Source organism: Heptranchias perlo, chromosome 30 (genome assembly GCF_035084215.1).
Source record: "Heptranchias perlo isolate sHepPer1 chromosome 30, sHepPer1.hap1, whole genome shotgun sequence".
Taxonomy (NCBI): domain Eukaryota; kingdom Metazoa; phylum Chordata; class Chondrichthyes; order Hexanchiformes; family Hexanchidae; genus Heptranchias; species Heptranchias perlo.
The window spans coordinates 22,228,810-22,254,440 of record NC_090354.1 but is presented as its reverse complement, the minus strand read 5'-3'; the positions used below and the strand labels follow the sequence as shown (position 1 = coordinate 22,254,440).

The following is a 25,631-nucleotide window of genomic DNA, read 5'->3' as shown; positions in this document are numbered from 1 at the left end:
CACAGCTGTTACTAACTCTCATTATTCGAACCATTTGGTTTATTGTGTTCTATTTAAATTCAAATTTCACACTGTCGACTTAGAAGTCACATTACCCATGTATGTCATCGCATCACGAAGTCTACAAAAGTCTCGTATCCAAGTCTTGCGGATTATCAGGTTGTGTAATTCATTCTTTGAACATTTTTATCTCTCGTTGACTGATTCTGGCTTTGTTTTCTAATATTGTACCATTATTAACTTACTGTGTCTTACCTTTGTTAATAAATTGATTAGTCTTTGAACATAACTGGTCTAACAATATAGTATTTACTGCCTTTTGGAGCAGACACGAGAATGCGGCGGGCATCCCATGCAATCCAGATACTACGAAACTACAGTACAGTTTAACTGTTAGTCCTGTAGGCCATTATCAAAGTCACATTTCAAATCATAGAATACTCAATCTACTTAATGAAAGCTGCCTCTCTAATATTTTTAGCTTGTGATCATTGTAGAGAAGACCCAAACCAAATTATAATCCAAGCTATAGGTTTCTATTTCAGCACAACAGAAGGGCATTCTTTTCTACTTTCTGCTGGAAAGGAAAGCAATTGGTAGTTAAATGGGTTCTAGTTGAAAATTGCTCTCTTAAAAAGGAACAGCTGTCAGTGACTTCCTTTAATCTACAGTACCCTATTTGCAAAGTATCTTAATTTGAAGAATGAGTACTGTATTTACAAGGTGACAAATTTGCCTTTTATTCTTATGAATTACAATGAAAAATACTTTATTTTCCCAAGCATACAATTAAAGTGAATAATAGTTCAAATAATTTCAGTAGATGTTTTCAGTTTCAGTGCTGGAAGTACACCATCCCTCAAAAAACCAAAATAAAAGTGATGTTCTAATTTCAGTCAAAAATGGTTAACGCTATCTAGAGACTAGTATAAAAAAATAAGTCTTAAAAAGGGAAGCAATGTTAGGTCTCTACAAAATCCTTTATTCTTAAGTGACACTTCATCAAATGAACAAAAATCTTCCTTCACTGAAGGGGTTCCGCTGTAGCATGTTTGTGTTTCAACAACTCCTAGTTTCCTCCTTGTAGGCTATTTTCATGCAAGTGTTACAATACAAACTGAAACACATTAAGAATTTGAAATACCTAATTGTATAGCCTATGATGAACAAAAGACATATTTAATTTTTTTTAATATGTAGTGACCTTGAACTTTCAATTTTGACACAATACACTGGAAAAATTTGGCTTTTTATGAAGATTTTTTTCCAAATGTCACCAAAGCATCCCCTCCCCCCAAAATAAATCGTTGATGCTGCACAGTTCATATTTACTTGTCGATGCAAACTTTGCGCCTCGGAACATCTTCACATCCTAGTCTACTAGTTTTTTCATATCATCTTTACCGTTTTCGTTCTCCTTTCTGCGTTCTCTTCTTCTCCTTTTCTTTTCTTTCCTGTTTTGCAAGCTTGTCTTTCTCTCGCTGTAGTTTATCTTGCTCCTTCTTCTTTTGTGCATCTCCCCGAGCCTTCTCCCTTTCTGCTTTTTTTGCAACAAGAACAGCCTCAACATTTGTGTTCTTGAAAAGAGCTAAAGTTAAATTAAGGAATTATTCCAACTAACTGACATTCAGGTAACTACCACAATAATAATTTCTCTCCATGATTAAAAGTCTTATTTACTACTTTCTACATATTATGAGAAAAGAGAATTGGAAGAAGCAAAAAATATGAGCTATGAAAAAAAGCATAACAGAACAGAACTTGCCCTCATGTGTCTGCATAGATTTTTTTTCATAAAAATACCTGGGGGTCACATCCCCAATTTAACCTGCTCCAATAGATTTGATGTTGCTTGCTGGTCAAACACAACATCAAATGTAATTTTCAGTTTTCTGCATTTACACCGCTTGTTAAATTTACTGCCTGAGTAATGTCAGGCTGTGAGTGAATGGTAACAGATGGCCACGCCGCACCCAAAGTGCCCACAGTGAAAGTAGCAGTCCTATCAGAGTGTCCCATTTTTAGTAAATTTTATATAAATACTGGGAGATCTTTCATGGGGTTGCTTAGATAGTCTAGGGCCTGAATCATGGTTTGTGATACTTACAATTCTAGAGTCTCTGCTGCTTCAGAGGATTGTGTACTGAATTGGATTGCATATGCTAGGAGTTGTAGTCCCAGAACTCAGGAACTAGTAAACTAGCATGCTAATGAGCTAATATAGATTAGTGTAAGGTGGTACATTGTGGTAGGAAGAATAAGGAGGCCACATACTGCTTGGATAATAAAAGTCTAAATGGGGTAGAGGAGCAAAGGGATCTAGGAGTACAAATACAAAAATCACAAAGTAGCGACGCAGGTTAACAGGGCCATAAAAAAGGCAAATCATGCACTGGGGTTCATTTCTAGAGGGATAGAATTGAAAAGCAGAGAAGTTATGTTAAACTTGTATAGAACCTTGGTTGGACCAGATTTGGAGTACTGTGCAGAGTTCTGATCTCTATATTAAAGAAAGGATTATAGAGGCATTGGAGAAGATGCAAGAGATTCACAAGGATGATATCAGAACTGAGAGGATATCCTTATCAGGAAATGCTAAACAGGCTGGGGCTCTTTTCTCTAGAAAAGAGATGGCTGAGGGGTGACCCGATAGAGGTCTTTAAGATAATGAAAGGGTTTTATAGGGTATACGTAGAGAAAATGTTTCCACTTGTGGGGGAGTTCAAAATTAGAGGTCATAAATATAAGATAGTCACTAATAAATCCAATGGGGAATTCAGGAGAAACTTCTTTACCCAGAGGGGCCAAATGGCCTACTCTTGCTCTTAATTCGTATGTTCATATGAGAGTGGTTAGAATGTGGAACTTGCTACCACAAAGATAGTTGAGGCAAATAGCATAGTTGCATTTAAGGGGAAGCTAGATAAGCACATGAGGGAGAAAGGAATAGAAGGGTATGCTGATAGGGTTAGATGAAGAGGGGTGGTTGAAGGCTCGTGTGGAGCATAAACGCCGGGATACACCAGTTGGACCGAATGGCCTGTTTCTGTGCTGTAGACTCAATGATGTTGGAGGCTAGCAGCAATCTGAGGACAAGGGCCAATGGGATCCTGGGGCCCCAACAGCAGGGAGGCGTACCTGATGTAATGTCATGTCATGAAATGACTACAGCCATGAAATGCATAACTGTACAAATGAAGAACTTATTGCTATCTTGGACGACTGCACAAAAAATAGCTATCAGCATGCAATAATATTACCAGCCTTTTCTAACTGAACAGTCTTTTCAGGTTTAAGCAAACTAGAATGGTCCAAGATTGGTTTGTACAGTTACATTAATTGTATAGATCTGACTTTTAAAATAGCAAATAAGAAAGTTCTTTTCCATCTGACTTTTTCAATTTTTATAAATTAATTTTTATATATATATTAAAAGTTTAAGTTGACTCTTAAGATCAGAGAAAAAAAACACGCATCTGTTACAGACCAGTATATCTATTAATGAGAGTCATAAACAAGATATATCAAATGGGTAGCCTATCACAGCAACAAAAAAAGTAACCCAAAGCTTAGCCCTCTTCATTGATCAGTTACTAGAGGGTGTTATGAGATTAGAACATGTTGAGAAGCTTGAATAATAAATCACAAAACCTGTTACAGCCTTGAAATACCAACAGCTGTTTTTGTAACTCATGCTAGAGTACTAAACACATTTTAAAAGATTATGAATTTACCCAATATCTAATAATTGTAAACCTTTTAAAAATGGCTGCTTAACAAATGTAGACAGAACCAACATTGTTGCCTCACACAAGCCTTTAATAACTTGTGCAACGAATTTTAATCAAAAAAGTACAATTAATAGACCAAGTCATTTTTGACACTTTGCACAGTTTTGAAGTATTACAGCCATAACTTCTTTGCCCATTAAGAATAAGATGACCAAAGTAACTTTAGCAATCAATAGGAGACCACTTATACCAAAATGAATGCATTGGAAAAAGGATACATTTATCACTATCAAAGTTAAATGATCCACTTGCTCCATGGGCTTCATCGTCTTCAGTGCTCAAGTTAAAGAAACTAAAAGTTTACGCCGTGAGTAACAAATAACATCAACAGATGATGAGCTGGTGGTTGACAGTGTTGATTTGATCACACGGCTGTTGTCACAGCAATCGGATATGATATCAACTGCATACGGACTTCTACCAAGTTTAATTTAATAGATCCACCCTTATACCCCACCTGCAAAAAAAAATGCAGGATTCTTTTTTCCCCTCCTCCACATGCCTGTTGTGTGTTTTTTATTAAGCGGGAATTAACTAAAAGTAGCATCACACATCCTCATTTAATCATTCCTAATCAGGAAGTAACTTCAAGAGGATCATTGCTGAAAGAAAATAAATGGACAGGCGAGGTGAATAAGTGAATTAACATGCAGTCCCTTCATCCCTGGGGAATGGGTTAAAACCAAATGTAGTCTAGTGAAATGAAATGTAACGTGATGTTAGTTTGGTCAATTTCAACCCAATTCCGAGTGGATTTGAGTCAACAACAGAAATCTACCCAAAGTTTGGCACAAATTGGCAATCTCACTCATATCACAAGAATAGCTGGTGCAGGAAACGTAGGCATCACCCTCGGTGATTGTTCTTGCAATGTAGGAGACATTGGCAAGGCAGTATTCATTGCCCATCTCTAGTTGCCCTGAAGGTATTAAAAGTCAACCACATTGTGTGGGACTGGAGTCACATGTTCTCTTCCTTGGAGGGTATTAATAAACCAGATAGGTTTTTAATGACAGCTTTTGTGGTCAGATTTATTGAATTCAATTTCACAAATTACTATGGTGGGATTTGAACTCGAACCAGTGGGCTGTCAGTCCGCTATGATAACCACTAGGCTACTATTCCTAAGCTTATGGGAGTAGGTGATCTTCTGAAATTGAGTGAACTGGAAGGAAATTTTAATGCTACCCAACAGTGTTAAGAACCTTGTTAGATGATTCATTCTGTCAGCTATTGTATCTATCACTACCTTAATTGGAATCCCAAAAAAGCGGTTTACAGTATTTAATTCAGCTGCTTTACCAGATCACAATTATCAACTTGTGTTTGGAACAAGTAGTAATTTCAGACAATATATCGAACCTTAATCGAAACTAAGTCTCCCAATATTTAATTTTTCTACAGTTGCAGTTGGATCCTAAATTCAGTTTTTGTGAGAATTATTCTTAAATAAATTACTATATAAATACCACAAAGATTCCGTTCATAACAACGGGCAATATGACCAACAAACACTACAAATAGCACCTCATCAACAACAACTTGCATTTATATAGCGCCTTTAACGTAGTAAAACATCCTGAGGGTGAGGGCACTTCACTGGAGCGTTACCAAACAAAATCTAATATCGAGCTACGTAATGAGATATTAGGACAGGTGACCAAAATTGTGGTCAAAGAGATAGGCTTCAAGGATCAAAGGAAAGAGGGGCGGACAGGTTTAGGGGGAGAATCCCAGAGCTTAGGGCCTAGGCAACAGAAGCCACAACTGCCAACGGTAGTGAGATGAAAATCAGGGATGCACAAGAGGCCAGAATTGGAGGAGTGCAGAGATCTTTTAGGGCTGGAAGAGGTTACAGAGATAGGGAGGGGCGCGGCCATGGAGGGATTTCAAAACAAGGGCGACAATTTTAAAATCGAGGCGTTGCCGGACCATTATAGGGAGCCAATGTAGGTCAGCGAGCATGGGTGATGGGTGAACAGGACTTGGTGCGAGTTAGGATAAGGGCAGCAGAGTTTTGGATTGGTGCAAGGTGGGAGGCTGGCCAGGAGAGCATTGGAATAGTCGAGTCTGGAGATAACAAAGGCATAGGTGAGGCTTTGAGCTGAGGCAGGGCCAGAGACGGACAACATTATGGAGGTGGAAGTAAGCAGTCTTGGTGATGGTGAAGACATGGGGTCGGAGGCTCAGCTCAGCTCACAGTCAAATAGGATGCCAAGTTAGCAAACAGTCCGGTTCAGCCTCAGACAGTGGCCTGGGAGGGGAATGGCGTTTGTGGCAGGGACCGAAGACAATGGCTTTGGTCTTCCCAATATTTAATTGGAGGAAATTTCTGCTCATCCAATACTGGATGTCGGAGAAACAGCATGACAAATTAGAGGCAGTGGAGAGATCGAGAGGTGGTGGTGAGGTAGAGCTGGGTGTCATCAGCGTACACGTGGAACCTGATGTGGGACATCACATCCTCAAGACATCCCAAAGTGTCTACTTGTGAAGTGCAGTCACTTTTATTATATTGGAAATATGGCTGCCAAAGCTTCAACAGCAACTGAATGAGTGACCAGAAAAGATGTTTTGATGATGTTGGTTGAGGGAGGCAGGTTAGCCAGGAATTGAAAGACATTAATTTTGTGTCGCGTGCTTTGTAAAAATACAGAAATTTTTTTAAATTATGTTTTAAATACGTTATTTCTGATCATTGAAGTTCCTCTCCTTCATTCTTATAGGATAAGAAGTCGTGGCATATCAGTCTGCAATGTTTTGGTGCACTAATTCTCAGATGAAGAAGAACAACACAGTTTGTAAAATTGTGTCAGGCCAGTTAGCAGAAGCACTGAGCAGATATGTCCCCTAACAGGCTGAAGTATTAACAAAGACAACATTGGCTGATTCCATTTACCTCTAAGAGATCAATTACACAGCAACACTAATAAAACCCCATTAAAAGGTTATGATGACTGCCATTAGTAGGAAAGGCCTAGTACTGCAGTAATATCACCACCTGTGAAATGTTTCATGATCATTACATGTTCATGCTCCTTCTTTTCAAAGTATCTTTCACACTTTTTTTTAAGATACTTCTATATTTTTTTTTAAATTGAGGTCTCCCATCACAGTGCTGTTTAATGAAATTTTCAACCCCCCCCCCCCCCCCCTCCAAAAAATTAAAGTTTGTGCTAATTTATTGCTCTTTTGCAGGAAGGGAAGGATGGAAAAGGTGCAAGACTAGGCTTTCAAATCCATGGTAGTAAAATTATTCCACTGAAAATTTCTCAATTCTTCCTCTAAAGAAAACAAAGGATATTCTTCCTCATCAGTTATATTCGCATACTGTGCAAGAACTGCAGCTTTCCTAGATTTCTCCTCTTCTGAAGCACCTTTTTGTTTCACAACAATCTGAGCCTGTTTCTCAATCATACTTGCAATGGCGTGTACTTCATCTTAAAAACATACACAGAAAAATTCCAGTTAGATATTAAACTTTTATATTTAGAATACCAAAAGAAACAACGGTTTTTCCTTCTGATATTATCTTCATAACAATCTTTAACATTTATATGAATAAAACAAATATCCTACATAGTTATGATGCATACTCACCCAATTTATTGACTTCATGCATTTAAAATATGCAAAAAAACAGAACAGCAAATATTGGACATCTGAGATTATCCTGATCTTTACCTTCAACATTTTTCTCTTTAGCTGTGATATTGTTTGTGGTCTCAGACCACTTTTGAATTATTTCTTTGCAAATGATTACTAACGAATCTTCATCCTGAAAGAAATGACAACGGTAGAACTGCAGATTTATATACAGCCTGCTTCAGAGGAAAAATTAACAGTGAATTCAAGACTAACAAATACAGGCTCATGTACGAGGTTCAAAGCTAGTTTGGCCTTTTGTAAAGATTTTATTTTATGAGCAACGGATGTTGGCCCCAACAATATCCTGCAGAAGTGCTGAAGACTTGTACTCCAGAACTAGACGTATCCCTAGCCAAGCTGTTCCAGTACAGCATTTACCCAGCAATGTGTAAAATTGCCCAGGTATGTCCTGTCCACAAAAAACAGGACAAATCCAACCTAGCCAATTACCACTGTATCAGCCTACTCCCAATCATCAGTAAAGTGATGGAAGGAGTCATCAACAGTGCCATCAAACAGCACTTACTCACCAATGCTCAGTTTGGGTTCCACTAAGATCACTCTGCTCCAGACCCCATTACAGCCTTGGTCCAAACGTGGACAACAAGAGCTGAATTCTAGACATGAGGCAATAGTGATGGTCCTTGACATCTAAGCCAATCATCTCAGCCCCAGCACATTGCAGCAGGAGTTTCTCAAGGCAGCATCTTAGGTCCAACTATCTTCGGCCCAACTATCTTCAGTTGCTTCATCAATGACCTTACCTCCATCGTAGGGTCAGAAGTGGAACGGTTCGCTGATAATTGCAGTATTCAGATCAATTTGCAATTCGTCAGATAACGAAGCAGCCCATGCTCGCATGCAGCACGAGCTGAACAACATCCAGGTAGCAAGTAACATTTGCATCACACAAGTGCCAGGCAATGACCATCTTCAACAAGAGAGCCTAGCCACCTATCCTTGACGTGTAATGGCTTTACCATCACCAAGTCCCCCACAATCAACATCCTGGGGTTCACCACTGACCAGAAACTCAACTGGACCAGCCACATAAATGCCATGACTACTAGAGCAGGTCATAGGCTGGGTATTCTGTGGCGAGTGGCTCACCTCCTGACTTCCTAAAGCCTCTGCCCACCTACAAGACACAAATCAGGAGAGTGATGGAATACTCTCCACTTTCCTGCATGGGTGTAGCTCCAATAACACCCAAGAAGCTCAACATCATCTGGGGACTCCAGAGGTAACAGCGCAGTGATGAGAAGTGAACCCATTGCTGGAGATGCGCTGGCTCTGATTAGATAGGTACGGGTGGAGCCAAGCGAGGGCAGTCCCACTGAGCTGGACAACAATGGAGAGGCATTGGAGGAGGATGGTGTGGTTGGAAGTGTTGAAGGATGCAGAGGTCGAGGAAAACGAGCATGGATAATGCTTACAGTCATGGAGGATGCCCTTTGTGACTTTGGGTACGGCCATTTTTGTTCTGTGGCAGGGACGGAAACCGGGAAAATGCTGGAATCCATTATTAAGTAAGTGGTAACAGGGCACTTGGAACATCATAATATGATTAGGCAGTCAGTGTGGTTTTTTGAAAGGGAAATAGAGTTTTTTGAGGATGTAACTAGCAGGGTAGATAAAGGGGAACCAGTGGATGTAGTATATTTGGATTTTCAAAAGGCATTCGATAAAGGTGCCACATAAAAAGGTTGTTACGCAAGATAAGGGCTCATGGGGTTGCGGGTAACATATTAGCATAGATAGAGGATTGGTTAACGGATAGAAAAGAGAGTAGGGATAAACGGGTCACTTTCAGGCTGTAACTCGTAGGGTGCTGCAATGATCGGTGCTTGGGCCTCAACCATTTACCTATATTAATGACTTAGATGAAGGGACCGAGTGTAATATATCCAAGTTTGCTGACGATACAAAGCTAGGTGGGAAAATAAGCTGTGAGGAGGTCACAAAGAATCTGCAAAGGGATATAGACAGGTTAAGTGAGTGGGCAAGAAGGTGGCTGATGGAGTATAATGTGGGGAATTGTGAGGTTATTCACTTTGGTAGGAAGAATAGAAAAATAGAATATTTTTTAAATGGTGAGAAACTATTAAATGTTAGTGTTCAGAGAGACATGGGTGTCCTCATATAAGAAACACAAAAAGCATGCAGGTACAGCAAGCAATCAGGAAAGCAAATGGCATGTTGGCCTTTATTGCAAGGGGGTTGGGAGTACAAGAGTAAGGAAGTCTTACTACAGTTGTACAGGGCTTTAAATGAGACCTCACCTGGAGTACTGCTTACAGTTTTGGTCTCCTTATCTAAGGAAGGACATACTTGCCTTAGAGGCGGTGCAACAAAGGTTCACTAGATTAATTCCTGGGATGAGAGGGTTGTCCTATGAGGAGAGGTTGAGTAGAATGGGCCTATACTGTCTCTGGAGTTTAGAAGAATGAGAGGTGATCTCACTGAAACATAAGATTCTGATTGGGCTTGACAGGGTAGATGCTGAGAAGTTGTTTCCCCTCGCTGGAGAGTCTAGAACTAGAGAGCATAGTCGCAAGATATGGGGTCGGCCATTTAAGACTGAGATGAGGTGGAATTTCTTCACTCAGAGGGTTGTGAATCTTTGTAATTCTCTACCCCAGAGGGCTGTGGATGCTGAGTCGTTGAGTATATTCAAGGCTGAGATAGATAGATTTTTGGACTCTAGGGGAAATCAAGGGATATGGGGATCGGGCAGGAAAGTGGAGTTGAGGTCGAAGATCAGCCATGATCTGATTGAATGGCAGGGCAGGCTCGAGGGGCCTTATGGCCTACTCCTGCTCCTATTTCTTATGTTCTTATTAAAGAGATTCAAACAGGGACTTGCAGGAATGATGAGCACAGATTTGAGAGGTGCCAGCATGTTCAATGACTTTTGGAGAGGAAAGAAAGGGTTGGGTATGAGGTGATAGTCTACAAGCACAGAGAAGTCAAGGGTGGTTTTTTTTTTGAAGAGTGGGGTGATCACTGTGGTTTTGAAAGGGATGGGGCAGTAGCTGAGGAGAGAAAACCATTTATGAAGTGAGCTATATTAGGCCCAGGAAGTGAAGTTGGTGGTCAGCAGCTTAGTGGAAATGAGTTTAGGGGAGCAGCAATTGGGACTCATAGATGAGGTCAGATCCAAGAGGGCATGAGGAGAAACTAGAAAGTAATGTGGGTTATCTATTATGAAATTGTCTGCTTCCATGAACATGGAATAGACCATGATCTATATATTTTAGTACTCTGCATAATTAACTTGTGGCCCTAAGTAGATATTTATTCCTGACAGAACTTCCCACAACAACGCACTTTTGCAACATAGGGTCTGTAGCAAAGATGAGACCCAGTAGATAGGACTTATTATCCCTAATCCTAATTTCTCTTAACCTTGATTTGACTTTTCATATCCTCCATTCTTGATTTATGGGTCTTGCATGGGTCATCCATTTTAGTACAACGGTACTCCAGACTCGATAAATATGACCAGCAACTGTGGCCCAGATAAGACCGTAGTAGCAACACGGCGCCATGTTTATCTTTTCCGGGTAGTTTTTAAGAGCACCCTGTCGCTTTAGTAATCAACGTATGGTTAATTTGAATCATGGGTCGCGAGTAAAGCTCCAAAACGAATTTTGATGGGAGCGGTGGAAATTAAATCAATGACTTTGAACACTACAGTAAACAATAAACAAATTACAGACCCGCGAAGGATGGCAATTGTGATTACCATTCCTGTGTGACGAGTCAAACTTTTTGCCTTTAATCAAAAGTTTTCGGAAGAGAGGGAAATAACAGCACGATATAAATGTGTAATTTCGGGCGGGATATGGGTGAGTATGTTTTTCCCCCCACATATATTATATTTACACCTATTGAAGTAAATGAAATTAAACGACAATAAATTCAGTAGCGATATGATAGAATATTTAGTTTTGCTGTTCCGATACAAATATGGTTTAGATAGCTACGTGAGGGAACATGGCTATATTTACAGTTTATACATGTACTGTAACAGAATTAGCCACTTCCGTGTCCAATTACAGCAAACGCTTCAAATTACCTTAATGTCAAATCAAAAAAAAAACACGCATGAGTTTCGACTTTAACAGGGAGATATGTAAAAACAGCAAAATTATTAACTGGAGTAAATATATTTAAAATAGACAGCGTGGATGGGTGGGTACAACCGCTGACTGAAACCCACACGGCCGCGGGTCAGTGGTGCACTCACCATAAATGCGGATAATATGCTTTGAAGAGCTTCAGACTTTTCCTCTTCGTTTTCCTCTTCCCGCAAGATACCGTTTATGTACGACCCGTAAACATCTTCATCTATTTCCAGCTCCTCCAGCCGTTTACTCAGCCACTCTCCGAACGCCGCCACTTCACCGCTGGGCGCAGCCATGTTGTCAGGGAGGGGGCCTGATCCGCCCCTGCAGCTGCCCGCGGATGTGCCCGGACATTCCGCAGCGCAAGCGTTTGGCCCCCGAGCGGCCGCCGTAGCTGGAGTTTGGCGCTAAAGCGGAGCCAAGTTTGAAATTCCGATTCAAAACTGAAAGGACGAAGCAAACGGCGGAGGGGCGACAGAATAAACCAACGGTCAGCAGCGCCGAAAGGTACATGTTAGACGGTTAGAGAGAGGACAGCGGGCGGGCTCGGCGGCTCGGGCTCTTTGTTCCCGGTTTGGGAAGCGGTCACCCGACGGTTTAAATTCAATTTTTAAACATTCACCTCCCCGGAGTCTTGATTTGAGCCGCGAAGCCGATCCCGGGTCGGAGCCCGGGCTGTGGTCCTTTAAATGGCCGTTAAACCCCGGCCAGCGGAGGCGCGCGAGCCGCTGATTAAAGCCGACCGGGGGAGGAGGGTCGGGGGACCCCCGGGGGGCCGAGGGGGGACCGGGGTCGGGGGACCCGCGGGGGACCGGGGGAGGGGGGTCGGTCGGTCGGGGTCGGGGGACCCGCGGGGGACCGGGGGAGGGGGGTCGGTCGGGGGAGGGGACCCGCTGGGGACCGGGGGAGGGGGAAGCAAGCGAGCGCAAGCTCTTTGTTTGGATAAAAGTGCTCATTTGGCTTATTCACTGTCTGCAATTCAGAGGAAAATTGCGTTTAATCCGATAGCCTTGAATGTTATGCCACCCTCTTAACTCACCACTTTCGGGTGCAGTTGTGGCAGTTCAAGAAATGAGTATAATCTGTTTTCGAGGATTATCTGGGGATATGCTCCCCATTCCCAGAAACTTTTGATTTCGATACTATTTGGTGCATTTTGGAGTAGACGTCTAGATACTACTTCACTTGAGAGGACAATATTTAAGTTTATGAAGGGGATGTGAACTTCATACGCATGTTGATTATACATAGTGTATGATAATGGGGAATCATCATTCATGCCTGATCCCCATTGTCATACATTGTATTTGATATTATAGATATTGTAAAATTTTATAGCAATAGAAGGAGGCTATTTGATTATCTGTTAATTTGAACTGATAAAAGAAACCCCCCCCCTTGCTGAGTTATTAAAATTTCTTAATTTGTATTGCTGGATAATTTGAATTTTTTGAGGAAAAAATAACATCAAATTCACAGTAGACTATATATGTGCTTGGGGAAGAAATGGGGACTAAACACAACAAACAATACATTTAATCTTCATTCATATTTTAACCTTCAAAAATGTAACGTAGTATACTGTATACCCTCCACTAGACCATTAATTTACACCATGCCAGGCTACAGTCAGGTAGTCTTGCTTATACTGCTTGGCTGCAAATTAGAATTGTTTTTTTTTATTCGTTCACGGGATGTGGGCGTCGCTGGCGAGGCCAGCATTTATTGCCCATCCCTAATTGCCCTCGAGAAGGTGGTGGTGAGCCGCCTTCTTGAACCGCTGCAGTCCGTGTGGTGACGGTTCTCCCACTGTGCTGTTAGGAAGGGAGTTCCAGGATTTTGACCCAGCGACAATGAAGGAACGGCGATATATTTTCAAGTCGGGATGGTGTGTGACTTGGAGGGGAAGGTGCAGGTGGTGTTGTTCCCATGTGCCTGCTGCTCTTGTCCTTCTAGGTGGTAGAGGTCGCGGGTTTGGGAGGTGCTGTCGAAGAAGCCTTGGCAAGTTGCTGCAGTGCATCCTGTGGATGGTACACACTGCAGCCACAGTGCGCCGGTGGTGAAGGGAGTGAATGTTTAGGGAGGTGGATGGGGTGCCAATCAAGCGGGCTGCTTTATCTTGGATGGTGTCGAGCTTCTTGAGTGTTGTTGGAGCTGCACTCATCCAAGCAAGTGGAGAGTATTCCATCACACTCCTTACTTGTGCCTTGTAGATGGTGGAAAGGCTTTGGGGAGTCAGGAGGTGAGTCACTCGCCGCAGAATACCCAGCCTCTGACCTGCTCTCGTAGCTACAGTATTTATATGGCTGGTCCAGTTAAGTTTCTGGTCAATGGTGACCCCCAGGATGTTGATGGTGGGGGATTCGGCGATGGTAATGCCGTTGAATGTCAAGGGGAGGTGGTTAGACTCTCTCTTTTTGGAGAGGGCCATTGCCTGGCACTTGTCTGGCGCGAATGTTACTTGCCACTTATCAGCCCAAGCCTGGATGTTGTCCAGGTCTTGCTGCATGCGGGCTGGGACTGCTTCATTATTTGAGGGGTTGCGAATGGAACTGAACACTGTGCAGTCATCAGCGAACATCCCCATTACTGACCTTATGATGGAGGGAAGGTCATTGATGAAGCAGCTGAAGATGGTTGGGCCTAGGACACTGCCCTGAGGAACTCCTGCAGCAATGACCTGGGGCTGAGATGATTGTCCTCCAACAACCACTACCATCTTCCTTTGTGCTAGGTATGACTCCAGCCACTGGAGAGTTTTCCCCCTGATTCCCATTGAATTCAATTTTACTAGGGCTCCTTGGTGCCACACTCGGTCAAATGCTGCCTTGATGTCAAGGGCAGTCACTCTCGCCTCACCTCTGGAATTCAACTCTTTTGTCCATGTTTGGACCAAGGCTGTAATGAGGTCTGGAGCCGAGTGGTCCTGGTGGAACCCAAACTGAGCATCGGTGAGCAGGTTATTGGTGAGTAAGTGCTGCTTGATAGCACTGTCGACGACACCTTCCATCACTTTGCTGATGATTGAGAGTAGACTGATGGGGCAGTAATTGGCCAGATTGGATTTGTCCTGCTTTTTGTGGACAAGACATACCTGGGCAATTTTCCACATTGTCGGGTAGATGCCAGTGTTGTAGCTGTACTGGAACAGCTTGGCTAGAGGCGCAGCTAGTTCTGGAGCACAAGTCTTCAGCACTACAGCTGGGATGTTGTCAGGGCCCATAGCCTTTGCTGTATCCAGTGCACTCAGCCGTTTCTTGATATCACGTGGAGTGAATCGAATTGGCCGAAGACTGGCTTCCGTGATGGTGGGGATATCGGGAGGAGGCCGAGATGGATCATCCACTCAGCACTTCTGGCTGAAGATGGTTGCAAACGCTTCAGCCTTGTCTTTTGCACTCACGTGCTGGACTCCGCCATCATTGAGGATGGGGATGTTTGCAGAGCCTCCTCCTCCCATTAGTTGTTTAATTGTCCACCACCATTCACGACTGGATGTGGCAGGACTGCAGAGCTTTGATCCGATCCGTTGGTTGTGGAATCGCTTAGCTCTGTCTATAGCATGTTGCTTCCGCTGTTTAGCATGCATGTAGTCCTGAGTTGTAGCTTCACCAGGTTGGTACCTCATTTTTAGGTACGCCTGGTGCTGCTCCTGGCATGCTCTTCTATACTCCTCATTGAACCAGGGTTGATCCCCTGGCTTGTTGGTAATGGTAGAGTGAGGAATATGCCAGGCCATGAGGTTACAGATTGTGCTGGAATACAATGCTGCTGGTGCTGATGGCCCACAGCGCCTCATGGATGCCCAGTTTTGAGCTGCTAGATCTGTTCTGAATCTATCCCATTTAGCACGGTGGTAGTGCCACACAAAAAGTTGGATGGTGTCCTCAGTGCGAAGACAGGACTTCATCTCCACGAGGACTGTGCGGTGGTCACTCCTACCAATACTGTCATGGACAGATGCATTTGCGACAGGTAGATTGGTGAGGACAAGGTCAAGTAAGTTTTTCCCTCGTGTTGGTTCGCTCACCACCTGCCGCAGGCCCAGTCTAGCAGCTATGTCCTTCAGGACTCGGCCAGCTCGGTCAGTAGTGGTGCTACCGAGCCACTCTTGGTGATGGACATTGAAGTCCCCCACCCAGAGTACATTTTGTGCCCTTGCTACTCTCAGTGCTTCCTCCAAGTGGTGCTCAACATGGAGGAGGACTGATTCATCAGCTGAGGGAGGATGGTAGGTGGTAATCAGCAGGAGGTTTCCTTGCCCATGTATGACCTGATGCCATGAGATTTCATGGGGTCCAGAGTCAATGTTGAGGACTCCCAGGGCCACTCCCTCCTGACTGTATATCACTGTACCGCCACCTCTGGTGGGTCTGTCCTGCCGTTGGGACAGGACATACCCAGGGATGGTGATGGAAGAGTCTGGGACTGAAAGTTATGATTCTGTGAGTATGGCTATGTCAGGCTGTTGCTTGACTAGTCTGTGGGACAGCTCTACCAATTTTGGCACAAGTCCCCAGATGTTAGTAAGGAGGACCTTGCAGGGTCGACTGGGCTTGGTTTGCCGTTGTCGTGTCCGGTGCCTAGTGGTCCGTCCGGTTTTATTCTTATGACTTTTCGTAGCGAGATTTTACAACTGAGTGGCTTGCTCGGCCATTCCAGAGGGCAATTAAGAATCAACCACATTGCTGTGGGTCTGGAGTCACATATAGGCCAGACCGGGTAAGGACGGCAGGTTTCCTTCCCTAAAGGACATTAGTGAACCAGATGGGTTTTTACGACAATCCGGTAGTTTCATGGCCATTATTACTGATACTAGTATTTTAATTCCAGATTTTTATTTAATTAATTGAATGTAATTAATTAATTGATTTAAATTCGCCAGCTGCCGTGGCGGGATTTGAACTCATGACTCTGGATTTTCGTCCAGGCCTCTGGATTACTAGTCCAGTAACATAACCACTATGCTACCATACCCTAACCCGACTGAGAGAGTTCTGCACATATGTGCTTACACACACACACACACACACACACACACACACACACGCCCACACACGCCCCCCCCCCCCCCCCCCCGCCTTTGCCTCGCCTTGCAAAATTTAAATGTTGTGGAAGTATCAGCACTCTCCTTGGATTTAAGTAACTTCTGGATAAGTCTAAAGAGTGCCAGGACATCATCAGCACTTTTTAAAACAAGGTTTGATGCTGCACTGGAGTTTTACTTCAGTGCGGTATGAGACTGCCTCCTCCAGGGGATCTTGCCCCACTCCCTTTCAGAGTTAGTTTGGGACCCAACTCCGTGGTTGTTCTGCCATGCAGTGGTGCTAAAATTGGAAAAATAATGCATTCTTCAATTGTTCCTATCACTATCACCAGTATTAAACTTGGAACCAACCACCCAATACTTGACCCTAATATATAATTCAAAATTCATTCTCCAGATACCCAAGTTTAGATGAACAAAAACTATAAATGTACTTCTTGGAGTTTTTCACACACCAAAGAGATATGGTATGAAAATCCTAGTGGTAACGTTGCTAATAGTTATTTCAAAAATGGTTTAGAAGCTCCTTGTAGATGAGCTTTATGATAAGAATGTCATGAAAGCTACTTGTTAACAAAGAGTATAAACTGCAAATGCTGACACATAGGAGTTTAGACAGCACCTGAAAGAGAAATGGTAAGTTAATGTTTAATTCCTTCCCAGAATGTTCAGCTATCTTCTCCCTTTCATATGCTGTTTGACCAGTTTTCCAGCATTTTCAGTTTCAATCTCAAATTTCCAGCATTCACAATTTTTGAGTAGTCCAGCAACTTTTGTCACAACAGCTGTAAATACTATGCAAATATTTATTCAAAATCTGCCTTTTTAAAGTAAGTTTCACAACTGAAGCAGGTGTTGGTTTTAGACTTTTTAACTTGTCAGATTTTTACAGTTGTTTCAGTTGATGTCTAAAGCCTGCATCCCTTTTATTTAAATTATCCACCATCTACAGATGAACACTGCTTCCTGCATTTCACCACTTGGTTTGAAACAGATTGTTGAGAGCCCTCTGTGTTTTTTATTTGCTTGTCCCTTTGGCCAAGTGTTCTCCTTTTCCCATGCACACATACTCACACAGCAGCATGAGTATGTGTGTGTGGTGGGAAAAGGAGAATTAAGTGAAGCTTGGAGTTTGTGAATGATAATAATGTTGAATGGATACCCAGAAAGAATTCTAACTATTGCAAGGCAATAATATCACCTTGGTGTTCAGAGAAATATATCTTATAAATGAGAACAGCAAAGTTTCAGCAGCTTATAGCAGTTTTTGGGTGACAACCAACAATGACTATAACATGAGAAATAGGAGCAGGAGTAGGCCATATGGCTCCTCAAGCCTGCTCAGCCATTCATTAAGATCATGGCTAATCTTCGACCTCAACTCCACTTTCCCGCCCGATCCCCATGCCCCTTGATAACAAGGACAAATATCTTATAAAATTGACCAAGTTTGTTGCTGGGAGCACAGTTTCATCAAAACATGCTATCAGGATATCAATGTGCAAGTTACAAAATTCACTTCATGTATACTTCAACAAGCATTGAAAGATGTACATGCAAAGGACAGAATTCTATGTGGTTAGAAAGAGTTTCAGGAGTTTGTATCTAGTTTTATCACTGAAATTCTATCTCAAGCTTTTTAATACAGAATGTTGAGGTGCATCTCTTGTGTTCCTGGTATTAAGTTGGAGGTTTGGCTGAGTGCTAGCAATAGTTATACTGCTACAGATATGACCTTGTAGAGGACTAGCAGTCTGGTTGAGGGTGGAGGAGACCACAGTCTTCAGTGTCCTAAATTGTCCCAACATAATCACATTCAAGCCTACATAACATATGTTTCCTAGAGGGAAAGAGAAAAATGCACCAAAATGTGCTGCAGGCAAATTCCACAGCCGGGGGACTGTAAAGAGAGAAAAAAGAGAGGTACTATAATGGGCTTAGTATCAGTTTCACAGCAGTGCAAATGGGGACATCCTGTGTTCCCAGTAACCAGTTTGGTCAATTTCATGAGATACCTGTCCTTGTTGCAATCATCGCTGGGTGTCACTGATCAGCTGCTAAAACTTTGCTGCTCTTGTTTTAGAAGATGTATTTCTTTTAAATCTAAGGTGAGATTACTACTTTGCAATGGTTGTAATTCCTCTGATAATATTGTGTATTTGGGGAAGGCAGAACTCCACAAGGATGCATACTCAAAATGCACGCAGAGTGCTGTGCATTGATCTCCCAAATGCAGTAAATACTGAAACCAATTGATGAGACAGTACTTTTGAGTCATTAAGATATGAATGGTGTTACGCTTGGCCAACCAGATTTTTTTTTAAACTTTAGAAGTTTACCTGTTTTGGTGGGACTTTGCAGTGGCTGATTTTAATACTCAAGCTAATGCCCATCTTTATCTTCCCTTTTTATACTGGTGCTGGATTGGTGCCCAAAAGAGTATTGCACCAATGCCAGAAATGCAGTATAAAGGCAGCCTAACTGGTTTAATACAGGAATCTAATACTTCCAAGGACAGTGGAGTTTAAACCTGAGTTACAATGCTACACAGAAATGTGTAAATTCTGAGGCTCTATGTGAAGTCAAAAATAGGGCCTTGATTCTTTTTCGTTAAAGGCCGTTATTGGTTGGGTCAGAGGTTGAGTAAATTGTCCTAATGACCTTGGACTGTATTGAGTTCAATAACAAAAGATGGATTTTGTGATTTTTCAGTAAAAGGGGGGAAGTAGCTGGACTCAGGGATTTGAACCTGGAATCTCTCGCATTTCAATTATTGAAATAACCTAATAACTGAGCCAGGCTCATTTTACAGAATGGTTTGGTCAGTGGGGTGTGAGACACTTAGGGGTCAATTTTCGGATGGCCAAGCAGGTGCGTTCGTGGCGGGGGTGCTCCTAAAATTGGAGATTCCTGGAGCGGGTCCGGAGCCCGGCTCCAACCTGGGTTCCCCAATGACGTGAATCGGTGCACGCGCAGCCCCCGCATGCGGGACTCCCGGCGGGATCTCACTTAAGATCATTATCTGGGTACTTGAGGTCGTTTACAGACCTCATTAGTTGGAGATTTTAGGAGGATTCAGATTTTGGCCTACCCAGAGTGTGTTTCCCATGCTGGGGGAAACACTCCCTGTTTAAACAGACGTGTTGCAGCCAGCAGCCAGTGGCAGCTGAAAAGGTCCATTTAACAGGTGCGAGGTAAACCTTCATTCATTGCAGCAGGGCACTCTTTCACCTCAGACAAAGTTTTGCCTGCCATACCGTTGTCTCCACACTCCAGATTATTAAATCATTCCCTAAACTCTGCTGTCCAAACACATTTACCTACTTTGTGAACCCCCTCACACTCACACCATCAGGATGGGGTGGGAGGGTTCCATTGCTACATTCATCACTCCATTGGAGGACGAGCAACATCACCAGCCTCACCAGCCATGCCGTCCACCTCCGCCACGTGGAGCTACACAACAAAGTGCTGCGCAACAGGCACCTGCACAAAGTAGTCATGCAACTAAACATACACCCGCTGTAGGGTGACTCAATGGGTGGCATCAAGGATGTTCATGGAGAACCTCATGAAAGGGCATTATTGCACAAGCCAGTCAAGAATGGCTAAGACGTGGCAGTAGTGGTGACAATATAATATGTAATCTGAGTTGATCAGCAATCAAATATAAGTAAAAACCATGACAAACCCTCAAACACTCTTGTGCATCCCCTTCATGCTCACGACACGTTTGCCTTATGCTTCCTACTATACATATGTGATGCATGCCCTGTGGCTGCAGCACAGGTAGTGGCAGGTTGGGTGAGGCTGACCGTGAAAGAGATGCATCAGAGGGTGAGTATACGATAGAACCATGAGATTGTATGAGGATTGGGTTGAGTGGTAGTGGTGGGATGAGTACTGGCGAGATGAGTAAGTGCAGGTAAGATGAGGATGAGCTTTGAGAGGGTGTGAGGAGTGATGTGATAGATTAGTGTTGGCAGTGCAGAAGGAGATGTGGGGTGGGGGCGGTGATGTGGCAGACGACGTGTAGGGGAATGAGTAAGTGTACTCACTTCGGCTGACCTACTTAGGTTATTGAAGCGCCTCCTACACTGTATGCAGGTGCGTGATATGTTGGTGTTGGTGACCTCCTCTGCCACCTCGAGCCAAGCCTTCGTGGTGGCAGAGGCAGGCCACTTCTTCCCATCCGCCGGGGAGAAGTTCTCTGTCCTCCCCCTCCTCCTTACCCCATCCAGTAGGACCTGGAGTGAGGCATCATTAAACCTGAGAGCAGCCTTCCCCCTGGGCTGCTCCTTTCTGCAGCATCAGTCAGTGGAGGACTGCCCCTTTAAATAGGGCTCCTCCAGCTGACTGTCTATGACGCAGGTGCGCAGTCCGCCCGCTGCGCAGCTTTCCAGCGCGGAAGCCAAGGTAAGTGGCTTCAATTTACTTACGATCGCGTGGGGAACCCACCGATTTTACTGGGCGACCCCCCTGCTGGCAACCCGCCTCCCTCCTAATATCGGGCCCTTACTATCACAAAATGAATAACATTTTATTACTTTTGTATCATATTTAGTGCCGTTGGCTCCTGGTGCGTGGATATCAGAACCAGTGGTAACACCAAAATTAACTTACTTTATTTGGTAAAACCAGTGGCTGGGCAAACCCACTTTTTTAACTGTGTCTTCCTGACTACCAGCAAGTTTACTTTGTTGCTGCTGGCTACGCGAGACCTGTACAACACGAGCCAACAGCACTAGAGCAATTTATAAACAGCTAGAACAGAACGACAACTTGTTCTGATTGCCTCTTGGATGTTCAGCTTCACATGAATTCAAATTTAAGGTGTTTGGTTTGTAAATCTCTGACACTGAGTAGAATTGTTTGTTTTCTTTTATTAGAAGAAAATCTGCAGGGACATTTGTAGCACAGAAGATGTCACGCAGGTGCTTGGTGCAAGAGTATGAAGATGGCACAGTAAAGAATTGTCCAATTTCTGGGAAGGCGTTTTACCTAGATCTTCCAAACAATAAGAACACAAAATTTCTGGAGGATGTTGTGAAGAAATTGGGAGGGGTATGTACAGTGCTACATATAACAGAATTGCCATCAAGCTTATTATTTCTTTGCTATTTTAATATTTTGATCAATTTTACAAGAACATTCTAACCATCCTCAAGGATTTCATTATGTTTTAAAAATTGTTCCAACTTGAAATTAAAAATTGCATACCATACTGTTTCCAGGCAGTTGTGCAGTAAATGATGGGCTCACTTTGGTTGAATAAGGAGGTCAAAAAAAATCCAAATACTAAACAGAAATATTTTAAAGTGCGTTTAATAAAGATTAGTGAGGACTAGGGATCATACAGTAATTAGTTATCTTCAACTATCCGTGTTGGAAGAGGCAAGATTAATGTCAAAGGACTAAGTTTTGAGGAAAGACTGAGACTTTGGCTTTTGAGAGGTGACTTTACAGAAGTATACAAGATAAATTCACAACACTCCAAATTAAACCATGGCAGTACGACAAGGAGACACTGGATCAGTATTTGTGGATGGGTTGAATTTCCTCCCTCATTCATATCTAGCTTTTGATAAATGACAGCAGTAAGAGGGATTAAAAGACATAAAGGATGATAAAATGCCAGACAGGTCGTTTGAGAGATAAGTGTAATGCTGCTGTTCCAGAGGATCAAGGAATGGCAAAGTTGTTAAATTAATTCATGACATCAATCTTTAAGGAACAACGTTTGCCAATTCTGGATCTATATAAATTCAGTATGGCATGTAAAGATGAAATATACAGGACATCTGGATCATGTGGTATATACCCAGGATTCTTAAGGAAAGAGTGAGGATCCTGTTACTGTTTTTTGGATTTCCATTATTACAGTTGCTATTATGTGAAAATGTGACTGCAGGACAGTTGACTGTCTGCAACAGAAAAGGGGGTAGGGAAGAAAAAAATTGGAAGGGAGGAAGCACTTCAACATTATTATGTTTTTATGGGGATAAGAGGAATTAAGATTAGCTCATAATTGTTAATAACTGCAAATTTTCATCCTATTTTTTTCCAGGCTGTCGGGGGTGAGGGTTTTTTTTAACAAATCTAAATGAAATTTGATGTTACAAAGAATAACTACATAAAAACAAATTTTGCTATCTTGGCAGGGGAAGCATTCCATCATAAATGAACTCCTATTCATATAATTTTGAAAAACCGTTTTGGGCACCCTTCACCATCTTCTACTTTGTTAACTGTTGCAAATATAACAAAACTAGAGCAAGGAGCTCTGATTTTTGTTCACATTGCTAATTCTGAAAACAGCTGCTGAAGGACTGAAGCTTGTAAGAGGACTTCCTCGATAGCGAAGCAGGTTGTCCAGTAAGTAGCTAAGCATACAAACCAGGATGTTCCAAGATGTGTTACCTGGTCTGTGCTAAGTTGGCTACATTTTTGGACATAGCAATAGGGGAGCTACAGTTTGACTGAGTGCCCAGGCTATGGGCTATAAAGTTTTACAGGGTATCTGCTATTAATTGGTATCCAGTGACTCTTATTGGCAAATGTGTCTGCAGATGTTGGGTGACATGATCCCAAATGCTCTTTACAGTCTGTTAAAGCTTTTTCTCTTCCTCTTTCCCAAAGACATTGGCTTACTGAGATAGAACTCTGGCCACCAATTGCTTTCTGTTATCTCGTCCATTATTTGGACACCTTCACTAAGTCTAGTAAATGGGGAGTATTGTGCAGTATTTTTTAACCTTGCTTGGAAGGATTGTTCAAAACAAATCTAAAGTAACTTGTCTGGACTTTACCCTAGGTTGTACTGGGAAATTATATTCAATAAATGAACAATGTTTTTGTTTTATATATGGTTTCATTTTTGTAGGTTCACTTTTATTTCTCTTAACACGGATGTTTTTGTCTTTGAATTTCAGACAATAGAAAGTTTTCTCAGTAAAGAAGTGAGTTATGTGATTTCCAACAGCAAGGAAGCAAGGCTTAGGAATAAATCAGCCAATTTGGCATCTGTTCCAAACAGGGAATGTTTGAAAAACAGCCAAGCTAGTTCCTCTCATCCAGTCAATCCTCGAGATGGCCAGATGGTAAGTGAGCAAAACAGCAGAGATGGTAAATTCTGTATGTGTGCATTCTGTTACTCTACAAAATAAAGGTGCACAATTGCTCAGTCTTGTTTTTGACCCACCTGGTGCTAATTGAAGTAATTTGCAGCTCTTTTGGGCTGAGTTTATTGTTTGGGCAACAGTTTCGCTAGCTGGATCAGCAGAATGAAGATCAACTGTGTTTGTGCTGCAGGCACTTAAATTATGAGCGGACTAGGTGGCAACTGTGGCGAGTGCAATTTTCTTGGGATTTTTCACTCCTACACTGATGAGATCTTGATATCAATCACCAGCTGCTTTGGGAATTGTTGCATAGGTGTTTCCTCAAATAGAGGATTGTCCAAGCCACTCCTTGTGGCTACTTCAAGTTGGCATGTGATCAGATTTCTTGATAGCTGATTTGGCTGCAGTTACTCTATACCTCAAGATATGGAGAAGCAGTTATCCTCAAATCAAAAAAAGCTCAAGTCACCTCAATAGAGATGTGACTGAATTTGTTCATAATTCTTAGCCTCTTTTCAGTTACTTTCAATTCTGAATATACAAATTATCAAATTTACGGATGGAAATTTTCACAATTTTGCTACGTTTGGTTGTAGCCGACATATATTTTCAGCTCTTAAAAATGGATAATAAAATATCCAGAGCCCTATCTGAAAATGATGCTGCAACTGTGTGGCTGACTATATTGGTATTTATTCCCCTATCCTCCACTTTTCTCTCCTTACCTCCCGACTCCCAAAAGGGTGACTAATGCTAGAGTTTAATTCCACAGATGCTGTTCTTCCCAATCACCTATTCTTCATGTGATTGTTGACATTAAGTGTCAGTAGGCTATTTGACTGTTGGAGTCATTATCATTAAGCCTGATCCTGTTAACATGCTCATACACGAAGTATTGCTAGATCATGATCTGGAATGGAAACTTTTCTCCCCTCTTTAGCCTAGTGAAACGAAGGCCATATGTAGCTGCTAGTTCCAGAATTTTACTACTTGACCTGTTGCTTTTAAAACATTTTCAAGATCTCTTCTTGGAACTATATATTGCTATCGTGCACAATAAGATATTCTCAATGTAAAATTTGCAACTAATTTATTTTCTAATAATGTTGCACCTGCTTGTTCAACTGGGTAACAAGTAAAGTGATAGGTGCCAAGTAGCAGGAGCCAGTTCTGACATCTGGCTGTGGTTATTTTCACACTGTGCAGTGGCATGCATCCTTCCATAAGTTTACTGTACTGAAATATTACTCTGGTGTTTGTAACCAATCTTTCAGATGCAGATCAGCAGGGGAAAGCGACTACTTGAAACGGTGATCAAGAACAATGTAAGAAGCTATTTTGTCAACATTCAATAAATTGTTAAAACCAGATATTAGAATGTTCTCAATTAATCTACAAAGGCTGATTGTGGCTTAGTGGGTAGGTTATGGTACTGAGCTATATAAACCAAAAGGTCCGAAATTCAATCTTTGGTGTGTTGAGTGCTGATCTCAACTGGGTTAGCAGTGGAGATGCTGCAATTGGCCTCTGGGGATACAGAGGGGAAATATCAGCTGAGATTCCTGTTCTGTTTGGTATCTAGCGATTCCACACTAATGCTATATGGATGGAGCACAGCTCAGGAACTCCAGCTACATTATGTGAAGGTGCCTAATTTTTGAGTCAGTGAGTCTAATGAGGCTAGTACATAGCTTGTGTTCAGGCTCCTAGCCTCCTTTGTGTCCACTGCCTGCACTGGGGTGCATCCTTAGATATGGCTGTACCACTGTCTTTCACAGAGTCTTTATCATCCCATGGTATGTGCTCTCTCCCTCTGGCTATATGTCCTGTGATCCAGTTAGTTTTCCTTATTGCTGCCCACACACAGCTGTCAATTTCATTGAGGTATCCATCA

At 42.4% G+C, this 25,631-nt stretch overlaps 2 protein-coding genes across 2 annotated transcripts in view; one reads left to right on the top strand and one right to left on the bottom strand.

Moving 5' to 3' along the window:
- Positions 1-961: 961 nt before the first annotated feature.
- ccdc43 (coiled-coil domain containing 43) lies at positions 962-11,907 on the bottom strand. The gene is made up of 5 exons (XM_067969043.1): positions 11,692-11,907; positions 7,476-7,569; positions 7,096-7,231; positions 4,010-4,065; positions 962-1,588 (listed from the first exon to the last, which is right to left on the bottom strand). Exons 1-5 carry the CDS (start codon positions 11,863-11,865, stop codon positions 1,401-1,403), a joined length of 648 nt encoding a protein of 215 aa, XP_067825144.1. The 5' UTR covers positions 11,866-11,907; the 3' UTR covers positions 962-1,400.
- The window catches only part of LOC137299988 (uncharacterized), a 31,453-nt gene continuing 17,711 nt past the window's right edge, over positions 11,890-25,631 (top strand). The window contains exons 1-4 of the mRNA XM_067969042.1: positions 11,890-12,076; positions 21,506-21,680; positions 23,549-23,716; positions 25,012-25,062. Of these exons, the coding sequence (XP_067825143.1) occupies positions 21,540-21,680; positions 23,549-23,716; positions 25,012-25,062 (360 nt within the window). The 5' untranslated portion in view covers positions 11,890-12,076; positions 21,506-21,539. The remainder of the gene's footprint in view (positions 12,077-21,505; positions 21,681-23,548; positions 23,717-25,011; positions 25,063-25,631) is intronic.

Excerpts from the sequence above, each read along its gene's own strand:
- ccdc43 (XM_067969043.1), bottom strand. The coding sequence starts at position 11,865 with ATGGCTGCGCCCAGCGGTGAAGTGGCGGCGTTCGGAGAGTGGCTGAGT. Across the intron at positions 7,232-7,475 it reads TAAAGAGAAAAATGTTGAAG|ATGAAGTACACGCCATTGCA; the intron begins GTAAAGATCAGG and ends TATGTTTTTAAG. Across the intron at positions 1,589-4,009 it reads TAACTTTGATAGTGATAAAT|CTCTTTTCAAGAACACAAAT; the intron begins GTATCCTTTTTC and ends ATTTAACTTTAG.